Here is a 14,652-nt window from a genome sequence, read left to right on the forward strand (position 1 = left end):
ACACAAATGACCAGACCACTTTAAAAATGGTATTCAGCTATAATTACATAAATCTGTGATGAATTGCAACGGTTGTCAATCTACGATATGTGTCCGAATTCACCTTGGAAAATGGCCTAAGGGACGTTTTTTTGTCCCAAGATAGCTGCCTGTGGTTTATCTTCATTCCTCTTCAATTAAATGTTTATGAGGTCCGCTCCACTGTTAATGGGCATATGTCTTACTCTCACATGCTGTCATTACCAACTTGATGTGGCCCATTTTCTTCTCTCTTCTGGGATTGCCTCAAAGATGTCCCTCTGCACCATTCTCACACTTCAGGATCTAGGTCTGCCTCCTTCAACAGCACATCAAACACATCAAGAATATATATTTATTTTTATGAGGGACGATGCATTGCATATTGACTTAATTGCTAAGACAAGACGTTCACACGTTACTTAAAAATAATTGTACTGGAAGTACTTTAATATCACTTATTATCCACAGAAGGCGGCTCTGGTAGGCTCTTTCATGTTTTCGAACATGCTCATCCAATATCACAGTGCCACAATGTATTCTCAAGATTTTGATGTTTATTATCTGAAACATGGGCAGATTTTGTCCACAATGTAGCTTCTTGGGCTATCTCTATGTAAACAAAATAAGAGGATCTCAACATACGAGACCATGATAACCCATGCCTTTATGTACAGTCAACCTGGGAGGATACAAAATGCAAGTCTTCTTTCTGTATTTAATCATTCACAGGTATTTCACAAAGAAAGGCAATTAGGAAGAAAAAAAAAAGAAAGAAAATAAAATCATGTAGTCCAATAAAATACGTTCTAATGATTTGGTGTCCCATCTACTCGTGTATGGAGTTTGACATCAGAAGGCATCTGAGTCTTACTTCATAATTGGCACATTACAACATTTAGACTGTGTTGACAGTGAAAGAGAGAGAAAGGCATGAACAAGGGTCATGGTCATGTTGTTAAAAACCATGCAATCATCAAATTATTTTTGATTTTAATCAGGATCTAAATTGCACTTGATTTTGGTCATCAACAGCGGCTTAAACAGTAAAGCAGTCTGTTCCTCTATTTTTGTCTACATCAATGTTACTTAGCTTTCTCAGCTTATCTTTTATCTTTGTTTTATCAAAATGTGCTAGAAGTGTCAAGTATATATCAACAATAAAAGCTGTGAGAATTCTCCATCCATTTTTCCCTTCATCCAAGTTTTCAGTTTAAATGTAGTCATTATTGTTTGGCAAAGTTGCTAATTTTAGGCATCGTTTGTACAGAAGAACAGAGGGCTGGAAATACATAAGACCTAAACACAGTATTGACAAGACTGAAACAAGCTGGATAGGAACTGTGATGAAATCTCCGAATGGTAAATCATGTAAATCTTTTTCTCATTTAATAAACAAATGTTTTACAAGCAAATCAGAAAAAGCAAACATGCATTATTAAAAGTATTTTGGTGGGAATTTGGCTTCAATCTCACATGAAATGTGTCTTTGAGTGAGCATGTAAATTAATTTCCATGTGATCATAGGCTGTATAAAAGGGTATAGACTTTGGTTAAGAATCTAATGTCTTGCAGAATAACAAAAATCGAATAATTTATAGATATTAAATCAAGCACAAATAATTAATTCCCCGTTTTTGCCTGATCTTATCTAGGTTTCTCCAAAAAACATTCTCAGAATTAAATAGCTAAAATAATGTCTCTGATGTTGAAAAACTAAGTTAAACTACCTAAAAAATAAATCTTTTCTAAAGCAAGTTGCAATGAAATGCTTTGCAGTCATTTACCATTGGTTCTAATCTGTGGCAATTACATCATCAAACACATAACATTGTCATTTGCTTTAAGGTTATGTGATTATTTAAAACCATAGATGTCAGTAAAATACTTGTGAACAGGAGAGACAGATTTTTAATCTAAGCTGCCTTAACGGTATATTTTGAAAAGTGCAAATGTGAGCCACAATAATGTCTTCCATAAGCATCTCTTTTTGCTTCATCAGATGTATTCTCTCAGAGAAGATCTCTTCATAATTATAGAAAGATTCGTTTAGTGGTAATCCTATTTTTTACTCATTCATCAATCGCTTGGTCGAGAAATTCATTTAGGTAGAACAAGGAATGCATTAAACAAACATTACCACATTACTGCACCGCTATATTTGCAACTCTAAAAATACTATCCAACGTTTTAAAAAGGAATCTCTGTGTAAAAAATAAATGAAATAAAACAAAAAAAGAACACACACACACACACACACGCACACACACTTGAAAAACCATCCATAATCCATTCGTCACATTTGCACTGAAACATGCAAGGTTTAAATCTCAGTCCTGTCATACATTTGTGCCTACCACAGCATTTAGCACTCAGTGCTGTCATTTCAAATTCAAAAACGCAGCCTCTCGGTAATGTGAAGACTTCTGGAAGCTCAGATTTCGTTAAAATGAAAGTGTTACCAGCTTGAGTAGAAACAACTCCTTTGATTCCTTCCTTTAATTCTTTCCCTTTTATCCTTCCTTCCTTCAATTTCTCTTTTCCTCCTCCCTTCCTTTCTGTCTTTCCTTCCTTTCCTAATTGATGGAAGTATTGAAAGGCTTTGGAAAATAAGAGAAGACTGCGACAGAGTTAATGGTATTTGTTAAGACAGACGAGTAAAATGTCTTCAAGAGGAATGTATCTGAAAAAGGAATGCAATGCTTGTGTTAACATTGTACAAAAACTCGCTCCAAAATTTGTAAATGGACAACCCTCCACAATCTATACATTCAGGCACTGAAAAAAATAACATGCCAATATGTAACTAAAAAAGGTTAGTTGCACCCAATTTCCCTTAAAGGAGCAAGGGAACTGAATCCTTAAGGTTGGCATTCCTGCATTATTCTACTCAGTAGTAAGGTCATGTGCTCCTCCGTCTCCAGCTGAACGCTGAAGTGATCGCAAAGCACCCAGAAGCGCTCTCGGTGCTCATCCTGGCACAGATGTCTTATAGGACCAGTGAATCTCTTCTACGTGGGTGCGGCGCTCCTTTGTGGTCTACGCTGGATCACCTTCCTGTGGACCCCATGATGTCGCAGTTTGAAGGACCAGTTTCCTGGACTCACTCCAGCTTCCTGAACTCAGTCTTGTAAATATATGAGGGCTTTACAAAAAAGCTAACTTGAACAGCCATACAATGGCTAAACATAAACCATATATCTACTATTGTTGATAATTCTTCTCTACTTATTAATACGAGTCCTCAATCTCGGCTTGATCATCTTACGTGATTAAGTCTGAGACCTTTGGAAGCGGCGAGGAGGTCCAGGTCGGCGTTAGCCGCTGTCGGAGGAAGTGTGCGGGGCAGTGGAAGGGGAGCGCCGCCGTCTGGAGGGGGTCCAGGAGCGTTCTGAGCCCAGCGAAGCGGGGCGGAAGCGGTGCACGAAGCCATCCAGGAGGTCCTGCTGCTGCTGAGTTATGGCTTGGGAGATCAGACAGGGCAGAGCCTGCAGGCTGCCGGTGACTGCGTCCAGTTTGTCCTCCAGCGTGCCAATACGCTTGTCCAGCTCCTCGCTGCGTTCCTGCAGCTCTGACACCAGGTCGTACATCACATTCTGTGTCTAGAAGGGAGTACAGAGAAAGAGTGAGATCGAATGGAATCAATCAATCCATCCATTTATACATCATACATATATTTTTTTTTACTTTAGTACAATCCTTTAGAAGAAACTTTCCCAGATACCAAAAACAGGTACTATTTACCCAGATCAGCGTGTTCAAAAAGTTTTCACCCCCCCAGACCTTAATGAATCTTGCTGCCTCCTTGAGCATCAGTGAGTGTTTGCATCTTTTGCAATAGTTGAGTTTGAGTCTCTCAACTGTCCTCGGTGTAAAAAGATTGATCTAAAAATTCATACAACCACTGTTGGAAAGGGTTCAAATATGCATAAGACACTGGAAAAGCAAAGCATGTGCAGGAGCTGGAGGATTTCAGTGAGCAGGACAAACACGGCACTCACGAACAACTATGAAAAAGAAAAAAAAAATCCTGGATGGTGATTCATCCAGGTAATGACACGGTATTAAGAATCAAGTATATGTAAACTTTGAGGGGGGTATTTTTTATAATTCAGCTATTATAAAAAAGTTATTTTCAAGGCTGGTGTATGCTGGTTTGATGCTGCACTAGCTGATTGACTAGCATAACCATTTACATTAATATAAATGGGATAAACTGACTCCAAATCTAACTAAATAAAATTTCATTACCTTTAGTTTCATTTTTAAAAACATATTATAAAACATGTTGGTAGCTTTAAAATACTGAAACAAAAATAAAAAATGAAATATACTATTAAACTAAAACACCGTGTTTGTGTGTCGCCTATCAATGCATAGCTGCGTTACCCTTGATTTTTGGTTTTATTTTGTAGAAACCATAGAAACACCAAAGACAATTTAATATAAGTTTTATTGGACAAGGGAAGAACTCTTTGGATACATTTATATACAGAAAACTAATCATTGTTATATAAAGCTCAACACTGTTAGTCTTGTTTTGAATTCTTGATTTTCCGTGAGATTTTTCATGCCTCAGTGAAAAACACTATTTTGTCAAGTTGCTAACAGTAATACAGCATTTTCTCCATCATGTAATATGTTTTAAAATTAATTGCATGCCATTTAGCAACACAAGCCAGTCCGCATTTATTAATATGATAATCTAATATCGATCTAGCTTACTGCAGCGCACAACAAGTGTCTCATAGCAGCCGTCGAGCAAACGCACAGAGTAACGTTATAACATCAACATACTCAAATGTATGTAATATGATAAAGAGTGCTGTGTTACCCAACATACGCTTGACCAGAAAAAGAGGCATAATAATAGTTCCGCAGCTCTGTCACGCTGGTCTCTCATTAGCAATCGCTCCAGCTCGCACAACACTCGGCCCTGCTTTGCTTCATACTTCAGTGACGTTAATAATCTCATCCATGAACATAATTTCTGTCCGAGCCCCGTTGGATTATTTTCTAACGACTGCAAGGTGAAGATTCCGCATTTAATCTCAGCGTTATCAAGCTACACCTTTGTTTTGAATAGGAGACCTCTCGCGGTGAAATATTACATACTGTGCCTTTAATTTGATTTTGTTACATGCACAGTATGAAGCCTTTAACGTACCTTCGCCAAGTCCACCAGAGTGTTGGCCTGGTCATTGAGTTTCCTCTGCTCCATTTTCACACTGCGGAGCCTGGGAGGAGGCAGGGTTATGGAGGGATGGGGGGTTGGGAGGAGGGGGACGTTAGGGAAGAGTAACAGATTCCTGTCAGGAAGACTTGATAAGGATGAGGGATAGAGAGAGAGTGGCCTGCATGCAAGCATTCACAGTCCTGTTTGCCATACCAGTCATGCAAACCCAATCTATGAAATGTAAAGAAGAGAAAACTCTTAACTTAACGTTCAAACATGACACATCTCCTTTTGCCCCTGCAGGCACGCGTCAACCATTCACAAAAAAAGCCATCCGAGAGCCTCGTTTGTGGATGAGGTCAAAGGAAGTGGCAAACAGCTGAGGTAGAGGTATATGTGACACCGCTGAAAATGCTTGTGAGAATGGCATTGCTTGCTGTGGGCTTGGTTCTGAACAAAATTTTAAAAGAATGTGTTAATGAATTTTTTTTTATTTGTGCCATAGCAACTATGAAAGAGTACAGGGATGACTCTGACCATGAGGAGACATTGTAAGAAAGGCTGCCTTAATATCCTGCCTGTTAAGTGTCGTAATTATAAGAATGCGAGTCTTCCGCTCCGATTTGTCATTCGTTAGCTAAATGCCAAGCTTTGAAAAATGTTAGCTTTTTTTTTTTTTTTTTTTCAAGCTTAATGGATTTATTTTGGAGTATCCAAAAATAAAAATCTGGAGATGCAGGACATGGTCAGCATTCTTTCTAATGCAAAAACTCCATATCATCTTGCATCAAAGCCCTGGATGACCCTAAATGTCTTTAGCTTAAGTTAGTGCCTGTGGTGGAAGGGAACACGGCATCAACCGAAACCATGCTTTATCTATAGACACAGTCTATAGAGGTTAATTGCAAGACTATTTAATGAAAGTCAATTAAATTTAAAGGTGCTGTTTATGAATGTCCTGAACATCCTGTCCCACATACTGAGCTTAGTTTTCCTCTGGACACACGAGGTGGGGCTATCAATGCAAGTTAATACAGAGATTTACGCTTTTGAATAATGGATTCGGTGCAAATGAACAAATCAACAGTTCCAAAGATGCTTCTCCTTCAGAAGGTTACATAAAACCATACAGCATTAAGTAATGTTGCATCTTTTTCATTCTAGACTTAGAATGGAGAGAAGCAATATAGGTAACCAAAATCAGCATTCAGCTTCCGACTCCATGCATATGAAACAGAGACAGGGAGGATGTGGGGAGAAAAACACAGAGGACAAAACTTACTTCTGAGCTCTGCAGTGATAGAGCAGAACGAAGACAAAACACAGTTCAAGTTTAGAAACCACAACATATACACAACATGTGAGCCATTACACTGCACTAACCATAACCACAAGGTAAGGGTTTGGGGAAGGAGAGGGGAGAAGGACAGTCATCACATTACAAAGAATAACATGCTGACTTATTCTCCTGAGAAGGTTCAGAAATCAATCCTAATGTCTTTGACACTTAATTGACAATAACTTATGATGTAATATGAGCATCAGTGATTTTGGGAACTGGATTATCAAATACCTGCCACTTCTAATTCAACGTGACTTTAGAAAATATACACACAAAAAAAAAAGACACAAAACCAAAACGTTCAAAACATGAAACAGTAGTTTCTCGAATTAGGGAAAACAAACAATACATACATATGTTTTTAAATATCCATTATAAATGTAATATCCACAAAATTGCCACATTTTATCTTTTAATCAAACTCTTATGATTTGATAAGAAACGTTACTGATTGTTCAAGGGACAATTAATTATTATTATCAATAAATAGCCTGCAAAAAATCTGAAGTGTAGAAACATTTTGCTTACTGGTGAATGGCCTGCAAGAACTTGCGCTGATGTTTGCGCACTTTGGCATGATCTATCTTCTTCACTAATTTTGTGTGTTTGTAGATGAGCCATGTTTCCCTGAGTACATTGGCAGCTGTATTCTTTACCTGGGAGAAAAGCATGAAAATTAACACAGAATTACAATACATGAAAATAAACTATTATGCATTTTCCAGAGAAACTAAATTGTTCGCACTGAGGGAAAGTTTAAAATAACATCAGGATTGGTTAAAATTACAAACACATATTACTTTCATATAAGATACTTTCTTATAATACTCTAATCACTTACTCGTTTACAAAGTTGGGTGTCCATCATGAAATTGTGGACGTGTTTCTCAGCTTTTGTCAGTTCTAACTTTCTGGCTACCACCGCAACTACAAGTGCAGTGCAACCAGCTCCCTACAGGAAGAGATAGTGAATAGTATCTGTTTTCAACATGAATATTAACACTCAAAATAAGACAAAAAAAAGTTAATTTCACAAATGCAAACTTAAATTGAATTCCGTTTTTAAAGACATACCATGATTCCTGTGAGAAGACAGACCCCTTTTCCACAGTATGTATGAGGGACCATATCTCCATAGCCAATTGATAGGAAAGTTATGGAAATTAGCCACATAGCTCCAAGAAAGTTACTAGTGACTTCCTGTTTGTCATGATACCTAGAATAGTAAGAACAGAATAGGCAAAGAACCTTGATCAGGCTGTGGAAAACAAGGCTTTAAGTTTGATTATGAACATTTTGCCCAACTGACAAAATGATTTCAAACATTTCTGGTGGAATATATGTAAGATATATGTAGAATTTGGTTAATTTTAGGTCTTTGATGATTTTTTTTTTTCTCCCAATAAACAAACAAAAAAAAACTGATAACAAACTGATAGGAAAAGTATCAAAAGCAATAAATACCGGACAACATCTACATATTATTTGAAATATTTAAATGGTAATGTTTTTGACCATACAACATTCTATACCTTCCCAGACTCAAAACAAAATGCTCAATGTGCTGCTGCATTATCTATAAAGTGAAAACAATAATAAATGAATGAATAAATAATAATAATAAAATTCAAAAGTGATTAAACTTGTAGGAAGTTTAAAAATTCCCGTTGCACTTTATTTTACAGTATATGCACTTACATGTACTTACCTAAGAAAGTACTGGTTAATATAAGGTAACTACATGGGTTAAGGTTTAGGGGTAGTTTCAGGGTGACCTAGTTGTTATTGTAATAACTATAATAAGTACCTTGAATATGACTGTAAAATAAAGTGCTACCGAAATTCCTTTAAAACACAAATTATTATTTTCAATAGGAAATTAAACAACCAGCACAAGTGGTCAAATAAATCCTATGTCACTTATCACTTTGCATATCAGCAATGCTCGACTACAAGTCCGTGGAAGGAAGATGCAGATCAGCTAAAGAAACCTTTAAAAATCCTCAGAGAATCCTCAAATTCACATGACCTAACTTATTGTCCCCAGACTAGACTATTGCTAGCAGCTCATCCACATTTCTGCAGGAGGTTGACCTTTTCAGCAGCCTGTCAAGGAGGAGCTAAGCACAGGTCAGAAGACATTTATCTGCATTTAATACAATGGGAACACTTTTGATGAGGAATAACAGAACAAGGCCCAGGCTCTTCAACAGTCATATTGAGTAGCCGGACAGAACGCAAATGACCCACAATGTTAATTCAGTATCTAATGAAACACATTTATTACATTAAAAAAATGTTCCTCAACATCCCCTCTAAGACCGCATACTCAAAACACAAGAAAGGTCATGCCGCCATCAGTTGCGCCTGTCTATAGCACAATTCAACTCTGTGGTCATGCTCTAAGAGCAGGAGCTTTGTAATTGTTTTTTTATTGTTCAATGTAGAGCCCCATTATTACATGCGAAAAGCATAGTTACCATGCAGGCATTTTAAAGAAGAAATCCACATCCTGCATGCTGAATAAGCCAGTATATTGAGAGCAAAGATACAAACCCTATAATCAAACACAGTATATGCAAGTTGATCACAGTATATGCAAGTTATTAAAAATTTGTTCTAGTGAGGGATTATTCACAGAAATTAGTATATTTGCCCATGTGCTACGTAACTATTGTAAAACAACGCACAGTGGTGGCACAAACCATTCTCATATAGGTTTAGTCATTTTCAATGATCTTTTTTGAAGCTGGTGTCAGATCTCAGAGGTAGAAGAAGTCCACAGCATACCAGATTTTACTCTCAAAGAGCTCTGGTAAAGACCCTCTTTTACATCAGACTTGCATTCTACAATTATCTCAACTATATATTTGCTCTTAGAAGCCCATTAGATGCTAATATTTCACATGGCACAATTTTGGGAACAGGTCGTATTCTGTGAGGTCTGTGTGTTTGCACACATGAACATGAATATGCAGTGCAGGTCTGATCATGACTATGCACACTGTCTTCATCATTAGCTTGCCTTTGTTTTAAAAGTGAAGAAGTGCATTAACATTTCCCTCAATGCTGGTAATCAAAAGCAAAAAACTACATACTGGCCTTCTAAAGCTCTCAATATACTGTATGCAATACTGGCATAAAATGGAGAAGAGCTGGCACCACCTTCAACTTAGATCAAGAAGTCTATCTGAAAAGAAGTGTTTCCCCAAATACCCTCATCATATCCCAATTTCACATAAAAACCCATACAGTAGCAAAATTCACAGAACCCAGCAATCCCATACCTTCAATGACTCATACCCTGATAGCATGGTAAAGGATGCAATGATGGAGCAAATATAAAGCCATTTAAACGTATTCACCTATCTTAACTAGGGATGCACCAATACTGATAAGCCAATAATTCTTTTCGTGTTATGGACAATTAATAAATGGACAAAAATAAAATTCTGTAAGTTGTTTTAAATGCTACAGGTTAATTTTGGCATCACACCATTAAAATGCACAGCATGAAAAATGGATATTCAATTTAAAATGTGCTAAACATTATATTTAACAGTGTAATTAAATTGTTAATAATTATTGATTTTAAAGAAACTTTAAGTAAGCATTAAATGATGGAAATCTAGTAATAAAAAGAGGGGAAATGAGTAATGTAATATTCAATATAGCCCAAATCAAATAAAATAAAAAAAAACACACACAAACAAAAAAACACTAACATCGGGTGACAACCGATATGATAACAATATATTGTGCAAAATCTATATAAATAAAAGTAGGGGAAATGAGTATGCACAATTAAATATTCAATATAACCTTATACAAATATATTAAAAAATAAAAAGTACCAACATCAGTTGATAACCAATATGGCACTGATATATTGTGTAAAATCTAAAAAGTAAAAATAGGTTAAAGCTGCAGTCCGTAAGTTTTGCCTCTTTGTCGCCGTCTCTGTTTGGAACCTGCAATTGCAGTTTTTTGCGGAATTATCATTTTTACGTGGGTTGTGCCTTGGCATGGCTCCTCAGTGCGGATGAATCTAATGTTTGCTGTTGGTCGTCGCGCCGGTCATGGAGACTGTACTTCAGAATCACAGATTGTAGTCTTGAAGTATGACCAAAGTAGGAATTTTCACCGGAAAATGTCATCTGAAGTAAGTAACTTTTGTTCTGACCAATAAATCGTGCTTGGATCATGTCAAACCATGCAAATTATTATTATTGTTATACTTTGTTCTCAAATTGTTAATATTAACAACATCAGCTTTGCATGACTGTGTATTTAGTATGTATTAGCAAACTGTAGATTTCAATTTCTGTAAAGTCTAATCTCTAACGTTAATTTGTCATACCATACAATCCGCCATCAAAATGATAAGTTTAATTATTGCAGCTGCTGTGAGAAAAGGCTATAAATGACTCCTTCTTTATGTAAATAGACGTGACGCAATGACGCAAAGACGAATGGAAACAAGCTTGAATTTCCCGCGAAAACCCACCAGAACCACCCAAATTATAAAACATTATTACAAGCTTACCATTGTAAATCGGGCTAAGGTAAGGAGATAGCTTTGAACACTGGCTGGTTATGTACTTGCTCAAAAACTGATTTTGGATCATTTTTAACCAATAAAAGTTACGGACTGCAGCTTTAAATGAGTATGCATGAATAAATATTCAATATAGACAGATACAAATAAATTTAAAAAAGCACTAACATCGGTTGATAACCGATATGGTATCGACTGTGCATCCCTAATGTTAATTAAGTGTCACACAGTGGCAATGCCCACCATATATAATCCCATATTTTAACCCCCAATCCCCCTACATAGTTCACTTCATTGTCCGCTCACACTGCAAGTTACAGGTCTCAGTGTGACAATAAAGCCAGACAAGGTTCAGACAGGAAGATAGAAGATGCTTTAGGCACAAGTAAAACAGTCATCAGGACACGTTTTGTAGAAACAGTCCTTCTAGCGTTAACTAAACATATGCTGTCAGTGAGCTGGTGTTTATTCATCTTCTGATTTCCATCCTTAAACCAACACTCCAGTAACTGTGTGCACTAAAGACAGCATACATGGAGATATTGTGGAGCATCTTGACAAAATGGAAGGTAATGTACTATAATGCACTTTCTCAAATGCTCTATTCCTATCTAAGCATATCATGCTTTTCTGCTATTGTACTTTAGGCTACATGAAAACATTATTGTTTGGGAAGGAGATAAAGATGGAATGATGCATGGAATTGTACATACATTTGGGGAAAGGGCCTAAGAGTAGGAAACTGCCTGAGTCATGCAAAATATTCAGGGAAAAGTGGGCAGGAAGGGGGCGGAAACAGGACCAAGAGATGTGAAGCGATGAACAGGAGGTGCATGAATTCAAGTGTGAATGATAAGCCAACGTTGCAAATAGCAGCAATGTTCCTCCAATGTCCCAGCCCTTCCTTCATTTTCCCATCCCTCCCATTCCAGACGGACTCCGTGCTCGTCCAGTCTCACACCGTTCTGCCCTTTGGGCTGGCCAGTGTGCTTAGAGAAAAGAAAAAAGTGCAGTAAAAGGCCCAATTTAGCAGCACTTGGGAGAAACGAGCGCCTCTTTTGAATGACGACAGAGCAGTAAACATGAAGACTACCATGCTGTTTCATAGTTTACCAGAAGTGGGAACCCAGTAGTCTAGCAGTCTAAAATCTTGCTTTCGCTTGTCTCTGAGGAGACTGTGCTAGAATGGACAGCAACATCTCACCTTTTTTGTGCTCAATTCGTCATCGATAAGCAGCCCAGTGTTGTTCAACTGCTTGGTAATGGTTTAAGTTTAAGCTAACAAAATGTGAGATTTGATCAAACATTTGATCTGACCGTTATAGCAAGCTACATTTGGACACTACAAAGATGCAAAGAAAAGCACATGTATCAGGTAAAATTCAAAGGTTTGTTTCACAGGTATTGCTGAAGCTCTCTTTTGTGTTGAGGCGTATTACAGTTCAATAACAGCTGCTGAAGGAATAATCTAGAAAAAAAGAGTTGCCCTCAGGCCTGTTTGTAAAGGTGATTTGAAGGAGCTGCTCCATTTTAACACAAACTCCCTCCTCCTCCCTCCCTCCTACTCCTGAGCACTTTAGAAAGAGACGCTTGATTCACAGTGCTGCGCAAATCATAGCTTTCGAAACCATTAGTGCATTTGCTATCAACAAACTCCTCTTTTGCGGATGGTGCCACATTCACACATGTTTTTTGTCCTTTGTTTTTAATCAATATGTTAATCTATTGGAGTTTTTATTTTTCGGTCAGAGCTGCTGAATCCCACCCCCTCCCCCCTCTTAGAGCAGCAGTGGCACCAGCTCAATGAACAATGATAGGTTTTCCACGGCTAGAGAACGAGGACTCACATGGCATCCCTATGGAGCAGCATAGAGGGGAAATAGAAAGTACAACAGTGAATTATAGTCACACACACGCACTCGAAACCTCCCATACGTTCATACAGACACGCACACGCAACGCAAATTACTCACGCAAGTAAAAACCAGAGTGTGGGCAGCATCGTGTCGTGCATTGCAGCCGATGAGACTGGGGTGCAGAGTGCTGGGTAGTGGTAAGGTGTAACATCAAAACCTTCACCTCGTTTACCACTCCAAACTCTTCATTATTGCCTGTTCAGTCTCTTATAAAGCCACAAAGTGAAACATAACCAGAGACTGATCCTTTCGTGAACCACCTTTCGGAGTGAACCATCTTTCTGCCACAGAGATGAGAGTTACTGACACCTCTTCTTGTCATCTCTTTTATTTTGCAAAGCATTTCTTTGCCTTAGATGGAACAGCTGTTTTTATCAGGGCTATTAGGGCTGGGTGTCAATACATATTTCTCAATTCAGATCAATTTTGATTGACAAGTAATTTAGTTGGGATTACAGTTTTGATTCTTTTTCATTCAGTCGTGATTCATTTGGGGATACGTCAATTATAATTTCTGTTTCGCTAATATATGAAGGAAATTCACTGTATGTTTTTGATTCACTCAAAATAATTGATTTAAAAGAGTCATTTGTGTGTGAATTGAACTACACCAACTAGTCCAACTAGCGGCACACCACCTTTTTAACATATTATTTTTACTACTTACTGGTAAAATATTACTTCCTTTGTTGGGGCTTAGAGTAAAAGACCTATCAAGGGGTTTTAAAGGGTTAGTTCACCCAAAAATGAAAATTCTGTCATTTATTACTCACCTTCATGCTGTTCTATGCCCATAGTCATTTGTTCATCTTTGGGACACAAATGAAGATATTTTTGATGAAATCAAAAAGTCGACGTGACTGCAGTGGTTCAAACTTAATATTATGAAGTGACGAGAATACTTTTTGTGTGCAAAAACAAAACAAAAATAATGAATTTATTCAACAATATCTTCTCTTCTGTGTCATTCTCGAACTGTTTATATTCAGCGCTTCCAGGTTCTTTGTCAGAACGCCGGCTCAGTATTGGCCGGCTCCTGCGTCAGCATCTCATGCATGCGTCGTACTGCTCACGTGAACAGCCTCTGCCAATACTGAGCCGCCGTTCTGACGTAGAATGTAAACTGTGTATGAAAATGACACAGAAGAGAAGATATTGTTAATAAAGTTGTTATTTTTATAGTATTCTCGTCGCTTCATAACATTAAGGTTGAACCACTGCAGTCACGTTGACTTTTTTAACGATGTCTTTAGTACCTTTCTGGACCTAGAAAGTGGTGGATAAATTGCTGTCTATGGACGAGTCATATGCCTCTCAGATTTCATCAAAAATATCTTAATTTGTGCTCCGAAGATGAACGAAAGTCTTACGGGTGTGAAACGAAACGACATGAGGGTGAGTAATACATGACAGAACTTTCATTTTTTGGGTAAACTAACCCTTTTAAAACCAATATCATGATTGTTCAAATGAAGATCACAATTAATCTGAAAATAAATACTTTTTACCCAGCCCTATTATATAAGCATACTTAATTTCTAGTGCCTCGTTCACACTGACAGCAGTTTGCCGCAAATATTCACCATCACATAATCTGTGGGCTGTGTAACTGGTTATAACTTTTGAACATCTGATCACAAAT

The 14,652-nt window shown here is 37.5% G+C and overlaps 1 protein-coding gene across 10 annotated transcripts in view; it reads right to left on the minus strand.

The window, feature by feature from the left end:
* Nucleotides 1-555: 555 nt before the first annotated feature.
* Nucleotides 556-14,652, minus strand: part of kcnn1a (potassium intermediate/small conductance calcium-activated channel, subfamily N, member 1a) — a 43,266-nt gene continuing 29,169 nt past the window's right edge. For 4 of the 10 annotated variants that reach the window (XM_048163352.1, XM_048163351.1, XM_048163350.1 and 1 more), the window contains 6 exons: nt 7,611-7,752; nt 7,378-7,488; nt 7,065-7,192; nt 6,477-6,485; nt 5,186-5,255; nt 556-3,620 (listed from right to left, as the gene is read on the minus strand). In XM_048163352.1, coding sequence (XP_048019309.1) covers nt 3,336-3,620; nt 5,186-5,255; nt 6,477-6,485; nt 7,065-7,192; nt 7,378-7,488; nt 7,611-7,752 — 745 coding nt within the window. In that variant the 3' untranslated portion in view covers nt 556-3,335. Of the gene's footprint in view, nt 3,621-5,185; nt 5,645-5,827; nt 6,573-7,064; nt 7,193-7,377; nt 7,489-7,610; nt 7,753-14,652 lie in introns of those variants that run through there. The other 6 variants (XM_048163346.1, XR_007180826.1, XR_007180827.1 and 3 more) reach the window with 6 other exon arrangements.

Source organism: Megalobrama amblycephala, linkage group LG17 (assembly GCF_018812025.1).
Source record: "Megalobrama amblycephala isolate DHTTF-2021 linkage group LG17, ASM1881202v1, whole genome shotgun sequence".
In the NCBI taxonomy this organism is placed as follows: Eukaryota; Metazoa; Chordata; class Actinopteri; order Cypriniformes; family Xenocyprididae; genus Megalobrama; species Megalobrama amblycephala.